The 24,903-nt window shown below is 41.0% G+C and overlaps 1 protein-coding gene across 3 annotated transcripts in view; it reads left to right on the top strand.

Moving 5' to 3' along the window:
* CPQ (carboxypeptidase Q) overlaps positions 1-24,903 on the top strand; it is a 526,376-nt gene that overhangs the window by 434,091 nt on the left and 67,382 nt on the right. For all 3 annotated transcript variants that reach the window (XM_061123718.1, XM_061123716.1, XM_061123715.1), the window contains exon 7: positions 12,702-12,903. In XM_061123718.1, coding sequence (XP_060979701.1) covers positions 12,702-12,903 — 202 coding nt within the window. The remainder of the gene's footprint in view (positions 1-12,701; positions 12,904-24,903) is intronic.

Raw genomic sequence — 24,903 nt, 5'->3', positions numbered from 1 at the left:
CATGGGATCTCAAAGAGTGGGAAACAACTTAGTGACTAAACAAGTCTCTTGGGTTAGCATTCTCCACAGGTCTCCTCCATCCCATCCTTTTGAGACTCATTGGAAGTCACTCTGTCTGGGCTGTTCTCTCCCTACTCCTGATTCAGTTTCCATCTCTCCTTTCCTTCCCCCAAGGTCCTTAGAGCCACCGGCCCCTTGAGGCATTAGAAGCTCTGCCATTCCATTCAACAAGTCAGTTGATTTTGTTTGGTTGAGATGGTTTTGTTGGCCTTCTTTGAGGTTCAATTCAATCATCTATGGACAGCTGGAGGCTACTTTAATCATAAAACCAAATAATTAGTAAATCTTGCCCCCATATTCTTCCTGGCCAAAATCATTTCTTCCATTCTTTTGGTGAAGAATTCTGGAAATTCACCTAAGCAAGTAATTGGGCATTGCAGCATATCTGAAGGTGCTTTTTGAGAATGTTTTTTACATTTGTTCCTAAACCCATGTCAGCAGAGGAGGGATGGTCTAACACATGCTCAAGATTACAACTAGACTTTTTAATGTTTTAATGATAAAAATTCAAACTTTTCCACATATCCAAATTATATATAAACATATGAATCTTCTTTGAATCAATAATATAGAATATCTACTCATTCAACAAATATTTATTGAGAATCTGTTACATGTTCTTGGAGTTTCAGGTACCCTGTTGTTAAGGAGTTCCCTGTAGTTAGGGAGCCTCAGTTCAGTTCAGTCACTCAGTTGTGTCCGACTCTTTGTGGCCCCATGGACTGCAACACGCCAGGCCTCCCTGTCCATCACCAACTCCTGGAGTTTACCCAAACTCATGTCCATTGAGTCAGTGATGCCATCCGGCCATCTCATCCTCTGTCGTCCCCTTCTCCTCCTGCCTTCAGTCTTTCCCAGCATCATGGTCTTCTCAAATAAGTCAGTTCTTTGCGTTAGGTGGCCAAAGGATTGGAATTTCAGCTTCCACATCAGTCCTTCTAATGAATACTCGGGACTGATCTCCTTTAGGATGGACTGGTTGGATCGCCTTGCAGTCCAAGGGACTCTCAAGAGTCTTCTCCAACACCACAGTTCAAAAGCATCAATTCTTCAGCACTCAGTTTTCTTTATAGTCCAACTCTAACATCCATACATGACTACTGAAAAAACCTAGCCTTGACTAGATGGACCTTTGCTGGCAAAGTAATGTCTCTACTTTTTAATGTGCTGTCTAGGTTGGCCATAACTTTCCTTCCAAGGGCTAAGCGTATTTTTTTTTTTAATTTATTTATTTTTTTCCATTTATTTTTATTAGTTGGAGGCTAATTATTTTACAATATTGTAGTGGTTTTTGCCATATATTGACATGAATCAGCCATGGATTTACATGTATTCCCCATCCCGATCCCCCCTCCCACCTCCCTCTCCACCTGATTCCTCTGGGTCTTCCCAGTGCACCAGCCCTGAGCACTTGTCTCATGTATCCAACCTGGGCTGGTGATCTGTTTCACCCTTGAAAATATACATGATTTGATGCTGTTCTCTGGAAACATCCCACCCTCGCCTTCTCCCACAGAGACCAAAAGTCTGTTCTGTACATCTGTGTCTCTTTTTCTGTTTTGCATATAGGGTTCTCATTACCATCTTTCTAAATTCCATATATATATGTTAGTATGCTGTAATGTTCTTTATCTTTCTGGCTTACTTCACTCTGTATAATGGGCTCCAGTTTCATCCATCTCATTAGAACTGATTCAAATGAATTCTTTTTAATGGCTGAGTAATATTCCATGGTGTATATGTACCACAGCTTCCTTATCCATTCATCTGCTGATGGGCATCTAGGTTGCTTCCATGTCCTGGCTATTATAAACAGTGCTGCGATGAACATTGGGGTGCACGTGTCTCTTTCAGATCTGGTTTCCTCAGTGTGTATGCCCAGAAGTGGGATTGCTGGGTCATATGGCAGTTCTATTTCCAGTTTTTTAAGAAATCTCCACACTGTTCTCCATAGTGGCTGTACTAGTTTGCATTCCCACCAACGGTGTAAGAGGGTTCCCTTTTCTCCACACCCTCTCCAGCATTTATTGCTTGTAGACTTTTGGATAGCAGCCATCCTGACTGGCGTGTAATGGTACCTCATTGTGGTTTTGATTTGCATTTCTCTGATAATGAGTGATATTGAGCATCTTTTCATGTGTTTGTTAGCCATCTGTATGTCTTCTTTGGAGAAATGTCTGTTTAGTGCTTTGGCCCATTTTTTGATTGGGTCATTTATTTTTCTGGAATTGAGCTGCAGGAGTTGCTTGTATATTCTTGAGAATAATCCTTTGTCTGTTGCTTCATTTGCTATTATTTTCTCCCAATCTGAGGGCTGTCTTTTCACCTTGCTTATAGTTTCCTTTGTTGTGCAAAAGCTTTTAAGTTTAGTTAGGTCCCATTTGTTTATTTTTGCTTTTATTTCCAATATTCTGGGAGGTGGGTCATAGAGGATCCTGCTGTGATTCATGTCGGAGAGTGTTTTGCCTATGTTCTCCTCTAGGAGTTTTATAGTTTCTGGTCTTACATTTAGATCTTTAATCCATTTTGAGTTTATTTTTGTGTATGGTGTTAGAAAGTGTTCTAGTTTCATTCTTTTACAAGTGGTTGACCAGTTTTCCCAGCACCACTTGTTAAAGAGGTTGTCTTTTTTCCATTGTATATCTTTGCCTCCTTTGTCAAAGATAAGGTGTCCATAGGTTCGTGGATTTATCTCTGGGCTTTCTACTCTGTTCCATTGATCTATATTTCTGTCTTTGTGCCAGTAGCGTACTGTCTTGATGACTGTGGCTTTGTAGTACAGTCTGAAGTCAGGCAGGTTGATTCCTCCAGTTCCATTCTTCTTTCTCAAGATTACTTTGGCTATTCGAGGTTTTTTGTATTTCCATACAAATTGTGAAATTATTTGTTCTAGTTCTGTGAAAATTACCATTGGTAGCTTGATAGGGATTGCATTGAATCTATAGACTGCTTTGGGGAGTATAGTCATTTTGACAATATTGATTCTTTCAATCCATGAACACGGTATATTTCTCCATCTGTTTGTGTCCTCTTTGATTTCTTTCATCAATGTTTTATAGTTTTCTATGTGTAGGTCTTTTGTTTCTTTAGGTAGATATACTCCTAAGTATTTTATTCTTTTTGTTGCAATGGTGAATGGTATTGTTTCCTTAATTTCTCTTTCTGTTTTCTCATTCTCTTAGTGTATAGGAATGCAAGGGATTTCTGTGTGTTAATTTTATATCCTACAACTTTACTATATTCGTTGATTAGCTCTAGTAATTTTCTGGAAGAGTCTTTCGGGTTTTCTATGTAGAGGATCATGTCATCTGCAAACAGAGAGTTTCACTTCTTCTTTTCCTATCTGGATTCCTTTTACTTCTTTTTCTGCTCTGATTCCTGTGGCCAAAACTTCCAAAACTATGTTGAATAGTAGTGGTGAGAGTGGGCACCCTTGTCTTGTTACTGATTTTAGGGGAAATAGTAAGCGTCTTTTAATTTCAAGGCTGCAGGCACCATCTGCATTGATTTTGGAGTCCCCAAAAATAAAGTCTCTCACTGTTTCCACTGTTTCCCCATCTATTTGCCATAAAGTAATGGGACTGGATAGCATGATCTTAGTTTCCTGAATGTTGAGCTTTAAGCCAACTTTTTACTCTCCTCTTTCACTTTCATCAAGAGGCTCTTAGATGCTTCCAAATATCACATAGGATGTTCTTATACTAAAAACTTCAAACTTAACTGAGTATCCTACATCTTACCTGGTCACTCAGGTTGCAGTCACATGACAGCTTGCCTGGGCTGGGTGATCAAAGATGGTCCAACTTACAGAAGTTAGGACTGGACAGGCTGTCATCTAGGCTGATCTTCCCATGTGGTACCCCAGGCTTCTTTACATGTCAGTCTTAGGGCAGCAACAGGTCAAGGTGGCAGCTATAAGCCTTCTTTTGGCCCATACTCTGAAGTCACAATGGTCACTTCTGCCAGATTCTCTTGGTCAAAGAAAGGCGTGGGACCAGCCTACATTCATGAGCATGGGGGGAGATTTACACCTCCTGATGAAAGGAATATCACATTCACATTGGAAAAGGCAATATATACAGGGAATAGGAGGGTTTATAGCCATTAAATAATCAGTCATAAGTACTAAATATAATAGAGAAGTCCCTGCCATCAGGGTCCAAACACTATTCTAAAAAGAGACTAGGAAAAAAAGCCCTCTTGACTATTTTTGTCCACCTCAACGTCTAAAGATCAGAAGGATGAGAAAGCCAGCCAAGGAAAATGAGGAGGCACATCCAGTGATGCGTGAGGAGAGCAAAGAGTCTAAGGCCCCAGAAGCCAAGGGAAGAAAGTGTTTTCAGAAATCAGCAAGTGACCAGTTCAGCTCCACCAAATATTTGCAGTTTAATGCTGCTGCTGCTAAGTCGCTTCAGTCATGTCCAACTCTGTGCAACCCCATAGACGACAACCCACCAGGCTCCACCATCCCTGGGATTCTCCAGGCAAGAACACTGGAGTGGGTTGCCATTTCCTTCTCCAATGCATGAAAGTGAAAAGTGAAAGTGAAAGTGAAGTCGTGTCTGACTCTTTGCGATGCCATGGACTGCAGCCCACCAGGCTCCTCTGCCCATGGGATTTTCCAGGCAAGAGTACTGGAGTGGGTTGCCATTGCCTTCTCTGAATTTAATGCTAAGTGATCTCAATTTTGGAATTTTCACTAACTTCTACAAAAATTCTAGGAGGGATAATTGATATTTGAGAGTTGGATAGAAAAAGGAGGCACAGTTAATAGTCATACCATGACAGACAGACTGCCCAGAGCAAACAGGGATGTATGGTCATCTAATTAGGTTTCTGTCCCAGTAACTGTTAAATAAATACAGTCTGCTTCCTAAAGAAACAGCTTTCCTGAAGTGTGACTTAATATTTTGCTTTTGGATTTAATTGAGGATAAATATTTAGGAAACAGTGTTATGAAAGGAGTTTCTGCCTCTTTTATAAAAACTACTATTGGAGACCCTTTCATAATTTTGTTCAGTGTTCCTCATGGAAAGAACCATGTGGCAGTTCCTCTCAGAATTGATTGCTGGCAAAATTGTTAAAAGAGGATAATCTGGAGCTGAAATAAGTTTTCCAAGGAGCTGGTTATATCCTTTCTTTTGCTAAGTAATGAGAGCTTCATAGCACACTGTTTTTTCCTCTTACCTTGGCAGCACTAGCTAAGTTACATCTCCAAGTTGCTGTTGGGGTATCATGTCAGATTTTCCCAGTTGTGACCTTATTTCTCCTCACATATTTCTTGAGCACCCACCATGTACTGAGCTCTGTTATTTAAGCTAGAGGTGTGGTGGAGATCCACATAGATTCAATCCTTGCCTTCAGGGCATTTTTTTGATTCTCGAGTTTACAGTACTTTTAAAATATGGTATTAGTGTCTTGTAAGTTCTAAGTCAGTCGCTCAGTTGTGTCCGACTCTATGCGACCCCGTGGACTGCAGCAGAGCAGGCTTCCCTGTCCGTCACCAAGTCCCGAAGCTTACTCAAGTTCATGTCCATAGAGTCAGTGATGCCATCCAACCGTCTCATCCTCTGTCATCCCCTTCTCCTCCCACCTTCGATCTTTTCCAGCATCATGGTCTTCTCAAATGAGTCAGTTCTTCGCATCAGGTAGCCAAAGTATTAGAGTTTCAGCTTCAGCATCAGTCCTTCCAATGAATATTCAGAACTGATTTCCTTTAGGATGGACTGGTTGGATCTCCTTGAAGTCCAAGGGGCTCTCAAGAGTCTTCTCCAATGCCACAGTTCAAAAGCATCAATTCTGTCAATTAGTGTCTTATAGGAAGACTTGAATTCTTTCAGGAGCAAGGTGGGTATAAAAAACAAATTGAATAAAGTCTAACAGTGCAATGCATTAGGTGTAGGGGTCTGGTATGTTAGAAATGGAAGGTGAGGGAAGAGGCAGAGTGTGAAGCCTTGAGTACAGCCAGAGCCTTGAAGCTCATATTTGGGTACAGTTGTCTTTCATGAGGTTTCAGACCCACCATTGTGCTTCTGAGAGAAAAGAAGGCATGTTTAAGAAAATAAAATTACTTTTAAAGCTGTGTTTAGCATCTTTACTAATATTAGTAAAGAGTGCTTGATCAAATAAAGCATTTAAGGATATTATCATAATCCAAACATGCTCTAAGTGCTTATCTACTGGCTGTGGAAAAAGGAAAATTAGTGATTAACAGTGCTTTAATATGATATGTCATTGGATCGAATAAATATTTCAGTTCCAGATTATAAAGTAGCCTATTCTTGCAGGACATGAAAATAAGCACTATTATTTTAAAGAAATAACCTGTCTACACATAAGAAAAGGAACTCCTTATCAGTTGTAACCTTGAATAGGGATTTAAAGAAGCTGCCGTGGGCTTTCCAGCCAAGAGAAGGGGACTGGTTTGAAGTCAACTCAAAAGCTCTGTCTTGGCTGATAAGACCCTACTGTCAAAAACAAGAAACACATCCCTGTGCCTATTAAGCATGTAACAGTGTCAGAGAAGAAAGGTCAGATGAAGGAAGGGATCCTCTCTTAAACAATTTAGTTCTTACACTTTGAGGGCAGCATGGCAGGTACAAGAGGAGACAGGCAGGGAAAATCCACACGAGGGAGGAGGTTGAGAGAGGGATGGAGGATGAAAGAGACAGAAGCAGCTGCTTTCACAAAGCCAGCTGTGTTGGAGATTTCTCTTTACAGCTGCTTATTGAAATGTGTATGAAACTAGCAGTGCAAAACACTTGGGCAATGTATTATATTAAAGGAATCAAAATTTAATTGTGGAGACTATGAGTCCCACTGATTTCAACTATTGATTATGTTGCCTCAACATGCAGGAATAAAATTAAAAGCTGAGATAGACAGCAAGCTGCCGTGTAAGCTCTTAAGCCTGTCTACCAAATACTCTGGGTACTGGGTCATTTTTATTTCTCAAAGAAATGTGAATACAGTCATAGTTCCAGTATAATATAAATAAAATTCTTATTTCTTTTAGCCTATGTTTATGCCATATCTTTCAGCCTTCTGACTCACTGTCATTACCATAGTGACATTTATAAGAGGGATCGTGTGTTTTCCATAAGTTTAAGGGCTATCCGTGGGCCTTAACCAGCTCAAGAGAATTCGCTGAGATCTAGAGTGCTTGGAGCAACACTGTGAAAATCAGATCGCCTGAAAACACAGGTCTGACTCACAAGAGAAACCTCCTATGCACACACAGAGAATGATGGGGCTGGAAAGGGGTCTCCGGAAGCCGTTTATTCCGTGCCAGCTCCAGGCAGCATGGTGGCTAAACCACAGCAGGTGTCTGGAATTTTAGTACCAGTGTAACTTACCCAAGACTGCCCGTTCTCCTGAGCCACAGCCAGTTTACCTGTCAAATAGAAATAACATACGCTGCTCCACCTTGTCATCCTCTCTCTCCTGACCCTCCCTGCTGGGTCACCAAGGTTGTTCAGAACTGAATGCTGGAGACTGCCAGAAATAAAAATCTGAACCTCGGGGTAGACATGACCAGAAAGGAAAACCTCTTCTTGGTTTTGCCCAGCAGGAAGAAACCTCTTTTCCTATCACCCCATCATGACAGGTGTTTGACCTAAAGCTCCATGCAGCACTCCCCTACCCCAGTTATAGCCTTTGAAATGGGAATGTCAGGGTCACTGGCTGCACTGGAGAAGATGACTGTAGCAACTCAGTGCATGGTCTCATAGGATGATTCCTTCTGAGAACTTGTTTTGAGCTTACCACCTGACCAAACAGCGTCACCACCATCATCTGTAAAATATTAACTTTTACCGGAACAGGGACATGGTACCAAGACTTGATTGCTCTGTGTTGGGGGTAGGGGGCTGCGTTTACTTCTTTGAAGATTGAACTAAGGAGGCTAAATGATTAATTCAAATAATTAGGAGTCTCTTTTTCTCATCATTTGATTTTGGGGATTGTGATTTTCATTCAAAACTAAAGACAGGTTGCCTAGGCTATGAGAAAATAAAAGCTTTAAAACAAAAAAAGATGCCAAGTTTGGGAGGAGAGAAGATGTCGAGCTTGGGTCTATGTTTCTGAAAAAGAATTATCTGGAGTTTTATAAAAGCAAAGAACACAAACATCACCCTGTGTTTATGTTAGGAAGTAAGCTTTTGAAAATATGCAATATGTATTTTAAACACTGTTCTACTTTTTAATCTTGCGTTGCACCCAAAGAATGCTAATGGTTACCAAATTGTTCTTTGGCAGAGTAAGCTGACCCTTAAAAAAAGAAAAGAAGTGATAGGATGTGATTCTAGCACAAAACAAACGTATGACTCTTCAACCCTAAGCAGATATTAACTACTCCAGCAACTCCAACCTAGGAGGTTAGCCAGGAGCTTTTCTCTGCGTTGCATTATGTCCATTACAGGGCAACGAAAGACAGTTTCCATGACTCCTAAGAAAGAGGTGTTTCTCCTCATTAAGAGAGCAGGGCGAGGAGTTTACACGTTGTATCTGAGCTTGTCACTGAGCTTCTCAGCCTCCCCATCCATACGTTTGCCTCAATCGGTGCTGGTTATCTTAGCAATAACGCATTCAGTCTCCAGAAGGGAGGTTTCTCCCTACACCCTGTGAGTAGGAGAGCGGATATTTTGCTTTGTGGGCAGAAATGGGTCGCATGAAACCAGCATGGGGCTGCTGCACTCTCACTAGCTATAATCAGCTTTCCAAATCGACCCTGAGTGTGTCCCCACAGCCCGTAGCATAGTGAGGGGCACGGATATTTGTGACAACACATGCCTGAGAAGCAGCGGTTGTAACAGCCCTATGACCCGGCATCTTCATCCCGGTTTCTCTGTGCAGAGACAGTTTGTTTTCCCAGCTCTTTGGCCATGTGCTAACGATTAGACAGTGATGCCATCAACGAGGAGGAAAAGCAGTGTCCCGGATGGTGGGTGCTTTGTTTCTCAGTTCCTCGTTGAAAACATATGGAAATGTTTATATATAAATGGACAACAATAGACTGCTGCCATCATGTTAGCAGCAGCTAATAAAATTCTACATGATTAGAAATCTAGCACGCCTCTACCCACGACAGAATTCTGAGTTACTGAAATCTGCACATCCGGTCTAATTCGGGTTGAGAAAGACATTTTATTATCTTAGGCTTTTTATTCCTAGTTGGTAGGAAATGGTGGAGCAAGGGTTTTGTTTTTGTTTTTGTTTTCAATCTTCTCTTTGCCTAATCAAATTACTGTGTTAGCAGGGACAATAAGTTCTATCCAAACAGATTTTGTATTGTGATCATGCAAGAATATTTTAAACTCTGTACATTTGTTGGACTACAGTCTTTGTATTTTTGAATTAAAAGGAAGGACCCGTGGCCTGACAATTGAAAGTAAGCATGAGCAGACAGGCTTGGGGAGGCAGACCTCTGGGCTTGAATTCTGACCACTCCACTCACTAGCTAGGTAAGCCTGGGGAAGCTAGTTAACCTGACCAGACCTCAGTTGCTTTGTCTGTGAAATGAGAAATATAATAGCACTTATAGAATGACTATAAGCATTACCTGGGATAAGCTATAAGGCATTTCACACAGTGTCTGGCACGTTGGAAGCACTGCAAAAATGATACCTGTTATCATTATATGCAGCTAACAGAAGGGTTTATATGGAGTCCTTTCTTGAAAACCTGAGAGGTATGGATCTTTAGTGGTAAGATCAGTAACAGCAACTATTGATGAAGTGCTCGTTATGTGCCGGGCTCTACAATGCCCTCTTTCCTACAACACAGTGACCTGGGGTGCCATCATTATCCCCATTTCAAGGCAGAGGAAACAGAAGTCCCAGACTGCCCAGTGTCACAGAGCTCATGACTGGTCAGTCTGAGGATTAAACTCAGACTGAATAGTCCCAGGGCGCATACTTGTTATCACTGTGCTAAACCTATTGCCACATAGCATCTGACACCTTTGAAAGTGCCCTTATTCAAATTATTCTCAACATTCCTATCAGCATCCTGGCATTGCATGGTACCATTCACAAACGGTGGGATACCCTGGCCCTTGTTCATTTGTAGGTGTAGAGGGTCAAGAAGCCTTTCATGCATATTTTTTAAGGAGCTTGGACAAGTTCAACTCACACAACCACTTTCACTGTGGTCCACAAAGATCTTTTCTTTGAAGACCCTCAAAGTTCCATGTGCCCAGGCTCATTGTTCAAGCCTGGGTGCACGCTCAGTCGCTTCAGCTGTGTCTGACTCTTTGTGACCCCATTCACTGTAGCCTACCAGGCTCGTCTGTGCATGGGGTTCTCCAAGCAAGAATACTAGAGAGGATTACTGGGCTCCTCTAGGAGATCTTCTCAACCCAGGGATTGAGCCAGCACCTCTAACATCTCCTGCACTGGCGGGTGTGTTCTTTACCACTGTCTAGAAGGAAACGGCAACCCACTCCAGTGTTCTTGCCTGGAGAACCCCAGGGACGGCGGAGCCTGGTGGGCTGCCGTCTATGGGTCACACAGAGTCGGACACAACTGAAGCGACTTAGCAGCAGCAGCAAGCCTAGAAAAAAGCATTTGTTCCAGCCTACAGATGGAGACGCTAAAGGTCAAGGCATCATGACTTGGGGACAGAGAGAGAGGCCAGACACTCCTCTCGGCCGTCCAGTAGGTTGGTTGCTGAGCCGGGAGTAGAGTTGAGTGGGTCCAGGGCTGGGCACGCCTCACCGGGCTGATGCCCAAATCACTACCTAGCTCTACTTTCAACTAAAAAGCATATAGTCAGGAGCAAATTGGGTAATATTCTTATTGGAAGGATGGGAGTTTGTGAGAAGTATGGGAACCCTCACAGACATGACCCAACTCTGTCTTTATTTGAAGATATATTGTGCTATTTCTTTTCTCATTTTTATCGGGGAGGAAAAGAATTTGGGGTGGAAGCTGTGGGCACATAAGAGGACAGGGTTAACCCTGCCAAATTCATGTCAACTTGTTGACCTAGCACCAGTGTTCTAGCTGAATAGCCCTGAATATAAGATATTAATGCAAATATTTTTGCATGTTATTAACTCGAATGATGCTACCTTCTTGCAGTAGCCACAGCTGAGAGCAGAGAAAATTGTTTTCTTGGGTTTTTTTAAATCATAATTATCTTGGGTCTTTCTCTGAAAATCACCATGAAGACAGAAATTCCTTAGAAGTAAAAGTGGAAATACCAACAGACTTCTGCTTTGTCAACCTTCTCATCATCAATGACAGCAGAATGGGTCACAAAGTTCAGGACCACAAAGTTCAGTCCTATAAATGTTAGAAATGTCCTTCTTTAGAACCCACCACTGTTCTTGCTGTTGTAACAACAATGCCCATCCACAGCAATAAGAAATCATTATAAAAAGTATCTGTTTTACAAAAGAAAAAAAAATAGTTATGCAACCCTGAAATTGTTATGCAAGTGAAAAATCATTCTAATTCAGAATAGGTGTAACTCCATGCTAGCTATAGCAGTGTGGAGTTTTGGAAAGCATAGTATTTCAGACCCAGCTCTCTCATTTGCCAACTGTGTGACTTTGAACAAGTCCCTTAACCTCTCTGATCCTCAGTTCCTTTTCTATAAACCACTATCAATGATAAAACTGCCCTGTCTACTTTATGGGTTATGGAAGAAGATCAGAGGAGATTGCAAACATGAAAGCTCTCTGAAAGCGATGTAAAAATGTTATTATTGATTTTAACTACGTGAGTAATGACGATGCCAGCTTGAGAATAACTCGATCAAGGTAGTATCTGGTCAGTCTTGAAGAAAAGAATGGCTCCTGGGAAATAGATGGCCAGGCCAGTTTAAACTTGAAAGAGCCTTAAACTTACAAGTCTTTGGGCCGGGTGGCAACTGAGCTGTGCAATCTGGTGAGCGCCTCTTCTAGGCTCTTGCTGTGACAATATTGGCTACACGAAATCACTGTGCTTTCTCACCAGGCTTTATTTGGGAAAAGTTTACACACTAGCGGCCTGGCAGAGCCGCTGGGGTTTAGAGTTCTACAGTTGTACCCCAGAGAGAACAGCATTTCGCTGGCGTTCTATTACCTCCCTCCCCGGGGGCTCAACAGATGGCACAGCATCAGAACCAGAAACCCAAGACAAACCTGTCGGTTTGATGCCTTTAAGCCTTTGCAGAATCCACAATTAAAATAAGACAGAATGTCCATCAAGAGCAAAGAGGTAGAGCGAAATAGGCCCGCAGAGCATACTTTTTTGGGGGGCCTGAACATGGCTAAGGCTATCTGGAGATCCCCACTGTAGAAAAGGAATTGTATCTGGTACAAGTTAAGCTGTTAAGAAAATGAATTGAAAGAATGTTATTGATAATAGCAATAATTAAGTAATTTAAATATGGAGCTTTATATTTATTTTCATTGAACTTAAGGAAAATCTTTCCAAGTCAACTCAAATTTGGCAGATCCCAGGATGAGTAAGTTTGCATCTCAGAACTGTTAGTAACATGCAGACCAGACCAGACCCCAAGTTGAGCAAAGCCTGATGTGTTTTGGCAACAACTAGTGAGGAGATAAAGTCTCTGATTGTTGTTTTTTCAGTAACTCCCAAAGAGAAAGCAGAGTTGCAGCAGATATGAACCAAACACTTATCTCTTTTGTTTAGGCAAATAGCTCCAACTACAGCCTTGTGATGGAGTCTGACCTGGGGACCTTCTTACCCTCTGGGCTGAAGTTCACTGGCTCTAACTCAGCCAGGATCATCATGGAGGAGGTCATGAGCCTGCTGCAGCCCATCAACATCACACAGGTCCTGAAGGCTGGAGATGGGACGGACATTAACTTCTGGATCCAAGATGGAGTGCCTGGTAAGAGCAGAAGATGAGGTTGGGGTTCTTTACATACTGCCAGTGATTTAAAACAAAGTTTCTGTTCTAACATGCCACAACAGATACTGGTAGGTCAATTAATACACGAAAACCCTTAACTTTTGTCTACAAGATATAATCTGATGATTTCCAATATTGGGATAATAATACTCCTTTATATTTTTTTATCCATCTGTCTGCTCTTTCTAAAGTACAAGTTCCTCTCTCCAAGAAATTCTGATTTAATGACTTAGGGATTAGGCCTAGAAATTGGTTTGGTGTTTTTAAAAACAGGTATAAGGTGATTGTAGCTCAAATGATCTCCTGACCAAAGTTTATGAAACAGAGTAGAAGACAACTCAGTTCAGTTCAGTCACTCAGTCGTGTCCGACTCTTTGCGACCCCATGGACTGCAGCACGGCAGGCCTCCCTGTCCATCACCAACTCCCAGAGTTTACTCACACTCATCTCCATTGAGTCGGTGATGCCATCCAACCATCTCATCCTCTGTCGTCCCCTTCGCCTCCTGCCTTCAATCTTTCCCAGCATCAGGGTCTTTTCAAATGAGTCAGCTCTTCACATCAGGTGTCCAAAGTATTGGAGTTTCAGCTTTAACATCAGTCGTTCCAATGAACACCCAGGACTGATCTCCTTTAGGATGGACTGGGTCGATCTCCTTGCAGTCCAAGGGACTCTCAAGAGTCTTCTCCAACACCACAGTTCAAAAGCATCACAGTTCTTTGGTGGTCCGCTTTCTTTACAGTCCAACTCTCACATCCATACATGGCTACTGACTAGATGGCCTTGACTAGAGGGACCTTTGTTGGCAAAGTAATATCTCTGCTTTTTAATATGCTGTCTAGGTTGGTCATAACTTTCCTTCCAAGGAGTAAGCGTCTTTTAATTTCATGGCTGCAGTCACCATCTGAAGTGATTTTGGAGCCCAAAAAAATAAAGTCGACCACTGTTTCCACTGTTTCTCCATCTATTTGCCATGAAGTGATGGGACCAGATGCCATGATCTTAGTTTTCTGAATGGTCAGCTTTAAGCTAACTTTTTCACTCTCCTCTTTCACTTTCATCAAGAGGCTCTTTATTTCTTCTTCACTTTCTGCCATAAGGGTGGTGTCATCTTCATATCTGAGGTTATTGATATTTACTACTACTGATATCCTTCTAGTTCTAGTCCTGTGCTGCAGAAACTTCTCTGACCCAAATAATTCCCTACCCAAAATCAAAGTATCTGAAATTTTGCTACTAGAGATTTATTCTTTGAGGGTGGGAACATTTTGTTAATCATTTTTTCCTAATGAAAAGACTGCTTTAAGAGGTTGGACATAAACTAGTTTATCCTGATCAGGTTCATCAGGTTGATATTTTTAAGACAAGTCCTGGGCAGGTATGAAATTATGTAGTAGGACTAGGCATGGGATGATTACAGGACAAGAAAGAAGACAAACAAATTTCCTTCATAAATTTGCTGAGACTGGCCGTGGGAGAGGGTTATTGATGATATTAGACCTCTGTGATCAGAAGTTGTTCCCTCAACACCATTATATCCATAACCAAAAACACTGTTAAGAAATCTATTTGCATATTATTCTGTACTTGTATTATGCAAATAGTAAGTCTAACTTTTGAATAGTCTTAAAAATTACAGTTTCCAGAACCATTTTTATAGCTACAAAATATTTCACAAAATTTTTTTAAAGTCTCTCTAGATCCACCACACTCTAGCCTTTTTTTTTTTTTTCAGTCTGCAAAATAGGCTTTAACAATAGCATACTGTATGGATTTAAGGTTTTTTTTAAAGTTCATTCTTTAGATATTACAGATTAAAGCATATTTTAGATGTTAAGGTTGGTAATAGTCTTTTATAACTAAAAAGAGAAGGAGCTTTTCTTTATTGTAAGACAAGGACCTAAATTCTCTCCAGTGGTTTGTGTATATTTTAACCATATTTTGAAATACCTTAAGACAACATTTCCATTTTCAGTGCTGTGGTTCGTCTGTACAGAACCGGGACTCTCTACATATATGTGCTTTTAATCATGATCAAGGTCTAGGGGAAGGGCGTTTGCCCTTTGAATTGTATAAAATGTTTTTGCTTGAATTTTAGATTTTTCTTGACCCTTAAATTTTCCAGAAAGAATCTTCTTAAAATTTCAGAAAAGCCCAGCAAATTTTCTGGGTGGTAAGAAGTGAGAAAAAACTTGACAGGTTGTGGGTGAATTAGAGTGAAGACTGGAGGTGGTTAAAGGGGCGGGGAGGAGCTGAAGCCAAAGACAGAAGAACAAAAACACATGTGCTCCCTCCTGCCAGGTAGCTTCTGCTTTTGTTGCACTGGATACTTGAGAATCAGCTCTAGCTTTATTCCTTCTATGTAGATATTCCATAAGAATGGTTCTATTTGGAATTAACAAGTTGATTTGATTGTCTTCACAAAGGTAAGGAGGGCTTCCCCTATTGCCACAGAGTAGTGGGGAATTTGAACCCCATTGTGATTGCTTAAGAACTAATGTGAGTTATAATATACTCAACATTTAAAAAACTAAGATCATGGCATCCAGTCCCATCACTTCACGACAAATAGAAAGGGAAAAAGTAAAAGTGACAGATTTTATTATCTTGGGCTCCACAGTCACTGCTGATGGTGACTGCAGCCATGAAATTAAGATGCTTGCTCCTTGGAAGGAAAGCTGTGACAAACCCGAAAAAGAAAGTGAAAGTGTTAATTGCTCAGCTGTGTTCAACTCTTTGCAACCCCATGTGCTGTAGCCTGCCAGGCTCCTCTGTCCATGGGATTCTCCAGGCAAGAATACTGGAATGGGTAGCCATTCCCTTCTCCAGGGGATCTTCCCAAACCAGGGATCAAACTTTAGGACTGATTGGATTTCCTGCATTACAGGCAGATTCTTTACCATCTGAGCCACCAGGGAAGCCCCTAGACAGCATATTAAAAAGCAGAGACATCACTTTGCCAACAAAGGTCCATCTCGTCAAAGCTATGGTTTTTCTAGTAGTCATGTATAGATATGAGAGTTGGACCATAAAGAAGGCTGAGTGCCAAAGAATTGATGCTTTTCAACAGCGGTGCTGGAGAAGACTCTCGGGTCCCTTGGACTGCAAGGAGATCAACCAGTCATAAATGACATCAACCCTGAATATTCATTGGAAGAACAGATGCTGAAGCTGAAACTCCAGTACTTTGGCCACCTAATGCGAAGAGCTGACTCATTGGAAAAGACCCTGATGCTGGGAAAGATTGAAGCCAAAAGAAGGAGGCAGCAGAGAATGAAGATGGTTAGATAGCCTCAATCTATCTAAATGGTCATATAGATTCACAACTCAGTGGACATGAATTTGAGCTAACCCAAGGATATAGTGAAGGACAGAGAGGCCTGGTGTGCTGCAGTTCATCGGGTCGCAAAGAGTGGGACAGAACTTAGTGACTGAATGACTTAGCAACTGAACAAAAACAATATAATTTACTCAACTCCTGCTAGCTGTCAGACACCCAGTGAGGCTTTTTGCATACACTGTCTTTTTGCTCTAGATGACCATCCTAAGAGTTAGGTACAGTTACTCCTGTTCTGAAGATGAAGAAGCAGACTCAGAGGGACTGAATGACTTGCCCAAGTCTATCTGGCTCTTAAGTGCGGAAGTCACCCTGAGAACAGGCCACTTTGGTTTCAAGGCTGGTGGCCCCTTTCCCACACTATGCAACAACACGGGGCGTCTGGAATGCTGAGATGGTCTTCCAGATCTATGACAGTGTCTGAAATGTTTATCTTGCTCGGCTCTTGCTTATGCAAAGGATTTCAGTTCATTCCTGCTCCAGAATAATTTACCCCTGGGGAAAGGAGTTTGTTATTGTAAATAACTACTTATTTCTTCTCACATTCTTTGTTCCACTCCTCTCTCTATCAGGAAGGTTTGTGTAAACTTGGTAGCTCATTTAAACTGCAACTTATGTTTCCTGGAATTCTTTTTCATTCCGTTTAGAGTATTGTAAGATGGAACCAAATTATTGCTGTTTTCCCCTATTATTATTGAGCTATCTTCTGGTATTTCAGGTTTGAGCTCTTCCTGGAAGAAATAATGGAACTGTTTATAACTCTTGTTACCCATCGAAAATTTTAGGAACTTTAGAAAAAAGATGAAGAACCATAGTTAATCTGAAAAAGAAAATTAAAATACACTAGTTGTGTACTCAGAATTCTTGAAGACATGGCAAGTTACAGTGAGTTAAAGCTAAAAATAGGACTCAAAATACTAATTTAGCTATGATTTAAATAACTGTTCAGCTCACTTTTGAAAAATTAGTGAGAAATATTTCCAAACTCCATTCATCCTTTCTTCTTTCTCTTTTTCTTTCCTTCCTTCCATTGAACTAATAAATACTTATTGAGCCCTTTCAAGTCGTTGGCCTATCACGTTTCTGTAGTGTGATGACTGAGCCCCACTTTTTTAGTGGTTTTTGTATACTCTGTATCAAAATACTAATTAAGAGCACAGATAGGATTAAAATTCAACATGATTTTCATTAACTGTAGAAGTCAAATGGATAAATTTATGAAACGATAATCTTTGGAGAGGAGATAGGATATCCTTCATCCTTCTAGGTGATGTCCATGAGGAACAGGATAACTATCAACATAAATATAAGGCTTTGGATGGGAGGAAAGTTTAAAAAAAAATCTTAGATGTATTTCTCACATAAACTGTCTGTTCTAGACATCTTCATACTCTTGCCACCACCCACTTCCTCCCTCTGCCATACTTCTTCCTATTTTCTCCTCCAAATCCTAAATGCTCTTTAGGCTCACTCCATATTCATCTGTGTCTGGGAATCCTTCTTTAACACAGCCTGGTGCTCTATTGCTTTTCTGAATTTCTAAAACACTTCTGTAGCCCCAAGTATGGCACTCAAGTCACACACTAACATTGTCCTTGGGTTACTAGGAATTTCCCTTCATCCTGCCTCCTATACTCAATGATCAGTTCTTTGAGGTCAAGGGTTTCTATTTCTTTGCATCCTCTTTAGCTCTTAGTTTAACTTTGGGAAACATTTAAATTCTTGTAAATATCACAAGAGAAAAAAAATGTAGAAGTAATTGTTTTCTCAACAAGCTTTGGGTCCTTCAGCTTAAAAGTGTGGCTAAATTAAAAGATGCTGGGGGGAAAAAAGACATACAGATGGAAGGATGACATAAATTAAGGAGGTTAGAGTAATTATGATTATTTACCTTAAAAGCGTAAAGACTGAGAGAAGATGTTGATTAGTATTTTCTAGTACATTAGTGATTCTTATACCTAAAATGTTCTCTGACTCTCTTTGAAAGATAATGTAAGAGCATCAGAAGTGTCTAAGATGCATTTAGGTTAGTCTCTATTGATTCCAGATAGCAGAGAGGCTTTCAATCTTAAATTTTTGCCTGATTTTCCAGTTATAAGGTCTGAGTCAGAGTGACAGGAATCTATTTCATCCTGAACATGTCAGTAATAAGATATAATTCATGGTGCTCAGATGTCCATAAATGCATCCTTCTTGAACAATTTTCTTTAGAAACTCTTCTATAAAATATACATTAATGAAAAAGTTAAATACTCTGTTAAGGTGACCTGAGGGAGGGAGCCCACCATGACTGCCCATCTTCCAATAAGAGTTTCTTCCTCTGCTTCAGAATCTGAGAAGCAGTCTTTTGCTGATGATCTTGGCAAGTAGCAGACAGTGTGCTGGGAAGGATTAGAGAGTGTGTTCTGGGCTCACAACTTTGAACCGCCTGTGCCATCTTGGGCAAATGATGTAATTTTTCTCAGCCTCGCACAGTTATTATTGAGCATTCTTTTTGTATAACTTTTTAAATTTTTTATTTATTTATTTATTATTTTTGGCTGCACTGGGTCTTCATTGCTGCGTGCAGGCTTTCCCTAGTTGTGACAAGTGGGAGCTACTCTCTAGTCACGATGTACTGGCTTCTCATTGCAGTGACTTTTCTCTTCTCTTCTCTTCTCTTCTCTTCTCTTCTCTTCTCTTCTCTTCTCTTCTCTTCTCTTCTCTTCTCTTCTCTTCTCTTCTCTTCTCTTCTCATTACAGAGCACAGGCTCTAGGGTGCACAGGCTTCAGTAGTTGCAGCCCATCGGCAAAGTCGTTGTGGTGCATGGGTTTAGTTGCTCCGCAGCATCTGGAATCTTACCCGATCAGGAGTTGAACTGGTGTCCCCTGCACTGTAAGGCAGATTCTTAACCATGGGACCACCAGAGAAACCCAGACTATTCTTATCCTGCTATAAGGCACTTGGGAATTAACAGTAAAGGAGACAGACAAGATCCACAGTCTCTACAGTCTAGTGAGTGAGACTGGATTATCTCATGTGTAAAATGGGTATGGTCACCGCTAGGCCCCCACATATGTTCCTCCTCCTTCTCTGTCCTCTCTCTCATTGACCAGGACCACCTTCCAGAAACCACACATTCATCCAGGACACAGAACCAAATGCTCTCAAGTCCTGTTTACTCCAAATTCCCCTTATTTTTAAAGCCCATTCCCTCCTCTCTACCCCACAAACCTTATCTCAGCAGTACTCACTGATTTTCCTGTTGCAGCCTGCTGCTAGCGTCTCAGCCTGCATTCTTTGTTCCCTTCCATCTAATTGGCTCACTTCTTCCAAAGTGAACTTTCTAGATTAAAAATCAGGCTATCAGTTGGGTTGCCCTTGGCTGCAAAATAACACAGAAGCTGCAGCTTGGAACAGTAGTAAGGGGATTTTTTAATTTACTTTAAAAAAGTAGGAGTAGGTGGTTACAGAATGCTTAATTTAGTCATCAGTCATACCAAAGATCTTGGTTCTTTACATCTTTCCACTGTGCCATCATCAGCATGAATTCTGTCTTAAGGCTTGTCCCCTCATGGTCCCAAGATGGCTGCAGTTATTCCACAATGGACAGTAATGGAAAACAGAATGTCCATAATGGTTGGCCTTTTATAATAGTGAGGCTTCATCCAGAAGCTTCAAAGCAAATGTTCCTCATTTTCATTGGCCAAAATTATAACATGTTTGTGGTAATAGAGTGGAATTACCAAAACTGGATTATATTGATTAAGTTTTACTTCCTGAGTCTAGGATGGAGCCCAGTCTCCCCTGAAAATGTAGCCTCCTGATGCGCGAGAATAACTGGGATTCTTTAGGAAGAAGATGAGGGTTCCCACTTGTGAGCAGCGAAGAGTAGCAGCATATTTAATCATCTCTCCTCCTTGCTTAAAACCCTTCGTTGTCTCCCCCATTGTTCTCCATGTCAGGTCTTTGCTTAGCCTGAAATTCAAGGCCCTTCTGGTTTCACCCTGGCCTGCTATGCAGCCTCCCCTCTCATGGCCATCCCATTTCTCTCTGTCCATCTCTTATTCATACAAGTCTCGTTCACTGAGATTCGGTGCACCCTGTACTCTCATTTTCCTTGCCATTGGGCCTGCCTCATTCTGTCTTCTTCACCACCTAATTCCTACTCATCCATGATTCAGCAGCCTGTTCTCTTCTCACAAACCTTCTTTAATCCCTAGCTGTCTAGGTGAGTAAACCTTGGATGTGTGCTCATAACCCTCTCTTCACCTCCTCATGGCAGTTACCCTTTTAGAGCCGTGATTGCAAATTCCTCATCATTTCCAGCACCCAAGGAGTGCCTGGCCCTTGACAAAATGGCCTGAATCAAATGATGAATCAGTAGCGTCTAGGTTTGTAGGAAGAGTGAGATGTTGTACGAGAGGTTTGTAACCTGAAATGCCATAAGTTGTGATTACTATAGTAATAACTTTGCTTCATCAAGCTGTCCTGTTATGTATTGTTTTTAAAATCACATTTTAATTTCTTTCATTTTTTAAGAATAGTTCAGACTCCATAGGGTAGTACCAAATATGCAGATTACTCAGAATTTCTCATATTTTCCATTTTGCTTCTTTCTGATACTTTATATGGCATTAAGCAGAACTAAATTAAAATGTTTCATCTCTACATTTCCAAAGGCCTTTCTTCTAAAATTTTCCAAGAAAGGAGAAGATCAGGGCACAAATAAGAATGTACAGTAAATTGAAGGTTCAGCCTCTGGGCCCAGGGCTCAATGTTTTCCAGTCCCAGATGGAATAGTGCAATATAGTAGTTCTATGTCCCCTGCTGTCCCTAATGAAAAGATGCCTCTTTTGTGGTAAAAAAAAAAAAAAAAAAAAAAAAAAACTTAGCGCTAGTGATGTGTGAGAGAGTGATGCTGCATGGTGAGTAGACTTCACACCACTGGGAACATGAAAAGGACACTCCCTGGTTTGTGACTATAACCCTTATTTACATAGTCCAGCAGTTTCATTCCATCAGCAAGCCTGTCTTGAGTGCCTACTATAAACCAGGCACTCTGGACACTGAGGCTAGAGCGTGAAAAAAGACCAGCTATCTGCCCTTGTGCAGCTTACATTGTAGTGAGAGGTATGGAGAAGGCAGTAGGAAGAGACAAACTGTAACAAAGATATCCAGAATGAAAAACAAAACAAAACATTAGAGAGTGATAAGGGCAATACAGAGAATTATAGCAGGGGTGTCACAAGAGAAGTGACAATTCCCCTGATTTTCCAGGAAGAATAGAATTTTGTGGGATGGAGAGGGAGTACATTCCACAGGAAAAGATGAGGATACACAGGACTAGAGGTGAAAAAGTTCAGTGGGTTCTTGAAATGATGAGTAGTCTGATTTGGCCACCCCTTCAGGGATCACAGGCTTCCCTGGTGGTTCAGATGGTAACAAATCTGCCTGCAATGTGGGAGACCTGGGTTCGATCCCTGGATCAGGAAGATCCCCTGGAGACAGATGGCAACCCACTCCAGTATTCTTGCCTAGAGAATTCCATGACAGAAGAGCCTAGTGGGCTACAGTCCATGGGGTGGCAAAGAGTTAGACATGACTGATCAGCTAACACTACTAGTACTCAGGGATCAGAGCCTTGTCATGGCAAAGGGTCTTGCATAACTTAATGAAGCTATGAACCATACTATGCAGGGCCCACCCAGGACAAATGGGTCATAGTGAAGAGTTCTGACAAAACGTGCTTCACTGGGGAAGGAAATGGCAACCCATTCCAGTATTCTTGCCTGGAGAACCACATGGATAATATAAAAAGGCAAAAAGATATGACACTGAAAGATGAGCCCCCCAGATAGGAATGTGTCCAAGATGCTACTGGGGGAGGAGCAGAGGGCGATTACTAGCAGCTCTAGTAAGAATGAAGGGACCGGTTGAAAGAAGAAACAATACTCAGTTGTGGATGTGTCTGGTGGTGAAAGCAAAATCTGATGCTCTAAAGAACAATATTGCATAGGAATCTGGAATGTTAGGTAAACTGAATCAAGTTAAACCAGATATGGTCAAGCAGGAGACGGCAAGAGTGAACACTGATATCTTAAATGGATGAAAATCAGAGAATTTAATTCAAATGACTATTGTAACTACTATTGTGGGCAAGAATTCCTTAGAAGAAATGGAGTAGCCCTCATAGTCAACAGTAGAGTCCAAAATACAGTACTTGGGTGAAATCTCAAAAACAGCAGAATAATTTCAGTTCGTTTCAAAGGCAAACCAGTCAACATCAGAGTAATCCACGTCTATGCCCCAATCACTAATGCTGAAGAAGCTGAAGTTGACCAGTTCTATGAAGACCTACAAGACCTTCTAGAACTAACACCAAAAAAAGATGTCCTTTTCATCATAGAGAGTTGGAATGCAAAAGTAAGTAGTCCAGAGGTACATGGAATCACAGGCAAGTTTGGCCTTCCAATAAAAAATGAAGCAGGGCAAAGTCTAACAGAGTTTTGTCAAGAGAAAATGCTGGTTACAGCCCAAACCCTTTTTCAACAACCCAAAAGATGACTCTACGCAGGGACATCACCAAATGATCAATACCAAAATTAGATTGATATGTTCTTTGCAGCCAAAGTTGGAGAAGCTCTATACAGTCAGTAAAAACAAGACTTGGAGCTGACTGTGGTTCAGATCATCAGCTCCTTATTGCAAAATTCAAGCTTAAATTGAAGAAAGTAGGGAAAACCACTAGACCATCCAGGTATGACCTAAATCAAATTCTTTGTGATTATGCAGTGGAAGTGATGAGTAGATTCAATGGATTAGATCTGGTAGAAAGAGTGCCTGAAGAATTATGAGCAGAGATTTGTAGCATTGTACAGGAGGCAGTGACCAAAACCATCCCAAAGAAAAAGAAATTCAAGAAGACAAAGTGGTTGTCTGAGGAGGCTTTGCAAATAACTGAGGAAAGAAGAGAAGCAAAAGGCAAGGGAAAAAGGGAAAGATATACCCAACTGAATGCAGAGTTCCAGAGAGTGGCAAGGGGAGATAAGAAGGCCTGCTTAAATAAACAATGCAAAGAAATAGATGAAAACAATAGACTGGGGAATACTAGAAATCGCTTCAAGAAACTTAAATATATCAAGGGATCATTTCATGCAAAAATGGGCATGATAAAGGACAGAAATGGTAATGACCTAATAGAGGCAGAAAAGATTAAGAAGAGGTGGCCAGAATACACAGAACTGTACAAAAAAAAAGGTCTTATTGGTCCAGAAAACCACGTTGGTGTGGTCACTCACCTTGAGCTGGACATCCTGGAGTGTAAAGTTAAGTGGGCCTTAGAAAGCATTACTATGACCAAAATTAGTGGAGGTGACGGAAATCCAGCTGAGTTATTTAAAATCCTAAAAGATGATGCTGTTCAAGTGCTGTGTTCACTATGTCAACAAATTAGGAAAACTTAGCAGTGGCCACAGGACTGAAAAAAATTTTTCGTTCCAATCCCAAAGAAGAGCAATGCCAAAGAATGTTGAGACTACCATATGAGTTGTACTCATTTCACATGCTAGCAAAGTTATGCTCAAAATCCTTCAAGCTAGGTTTCAGCAGTTTGTGAATTAAGAACTTCCAGAGGTACAAACTGGGTTTTGAAGAGGAGCCAGAGAGAAAATTGTCAACATCCACTGGAGCATAGAAAAAGCGAGGGAATTCCAGAAAAACATATATTCCTGCTTCAGTGATTGTGCTAAAGCCTTTGACTGTGTGGATCACAAGAAACTGTGGGAAATTCTCTTAAGAGTTGGGAATACCAGACCACCTTACCTGTGTCTCCTGAGAAACCTGTATACACGTCAAGAAGCAACAGTTAGAACCAGACATGGAACAACTAGTTCAAAACTGAGAAAGGAGTATATCATGGCTGTATATTGTCACCCTGCTTATTTAACTTATATGCAGAGTACATCATGCAAAATGCTGGGCTGGATGAATCACAAGCTGGAATCAAGATTATTGGGAGAGATATCAACAACCTCAGATATGCAGATGATACCACTCTAATAGCAGAAATTGAAGAGGAACTAAAGAGCCTCTTGATGAGGATGAAACAGAAGAGTAGAAAAGCTGGCTTGAAACTCAACATTCAAAAAACTAAGATCCTGGCATCTGGTCCCATCACTTCATGGCAAATAGATGGGGGGAAAGTGGAAATAGTGACAGAAATTCTTTTCTTCAGCTGTAAAATCCCTGCTGATGATGACTGCATCAATGAATTTAGAAGATACTTGCTCCTTTGAAGAAAAGCTATTGACAAATATACACAGTGTATTAAAAAACAGAGATATCACTTTGCTGATAAGGGTCCACATAGTTGAAGCAGTGGTTTTTCCAGTGATATATATGGATATGAGAGTTGGACCATAAAGAAGGCTGAGCCCCTAAGAATTGATATTTTTGAGTTGTGGTGCTGGAGAAGACTTTTGAGAGTCCATTGGACAGCAAGGAGATCAAACCAGTCAATTCTAAAGGAAATCAACCCTGAATATTCATTGAAAGGACTGATGCTAAAGCTGAAGCTCCAATACTTTGGCCACCTGATGCAAAGAGCCAATTCATTGGAAAAGACCCTGATGCTAGGAAGGACTGAAGGCAAAAGGAGAAG

The sequence above is a fragment of the Dama dama genome, chromosome 21 (assembly GCF_033118175.1).
Source record: "Dama dama isolate Ldn47 chromosome 21, ASM3311817v1, whole genome shotgun sequence".
Lineage (NCBI taxonomy): Eukaryota > Metazoa > Chordata > Mammalia > Artiodactyla > Cervidae > Dama > Dama dama.
Note: the sequence above shows the minus strand (reverse complement) of the source record. Positions and strands in the feature narration are given on the sequence as shown.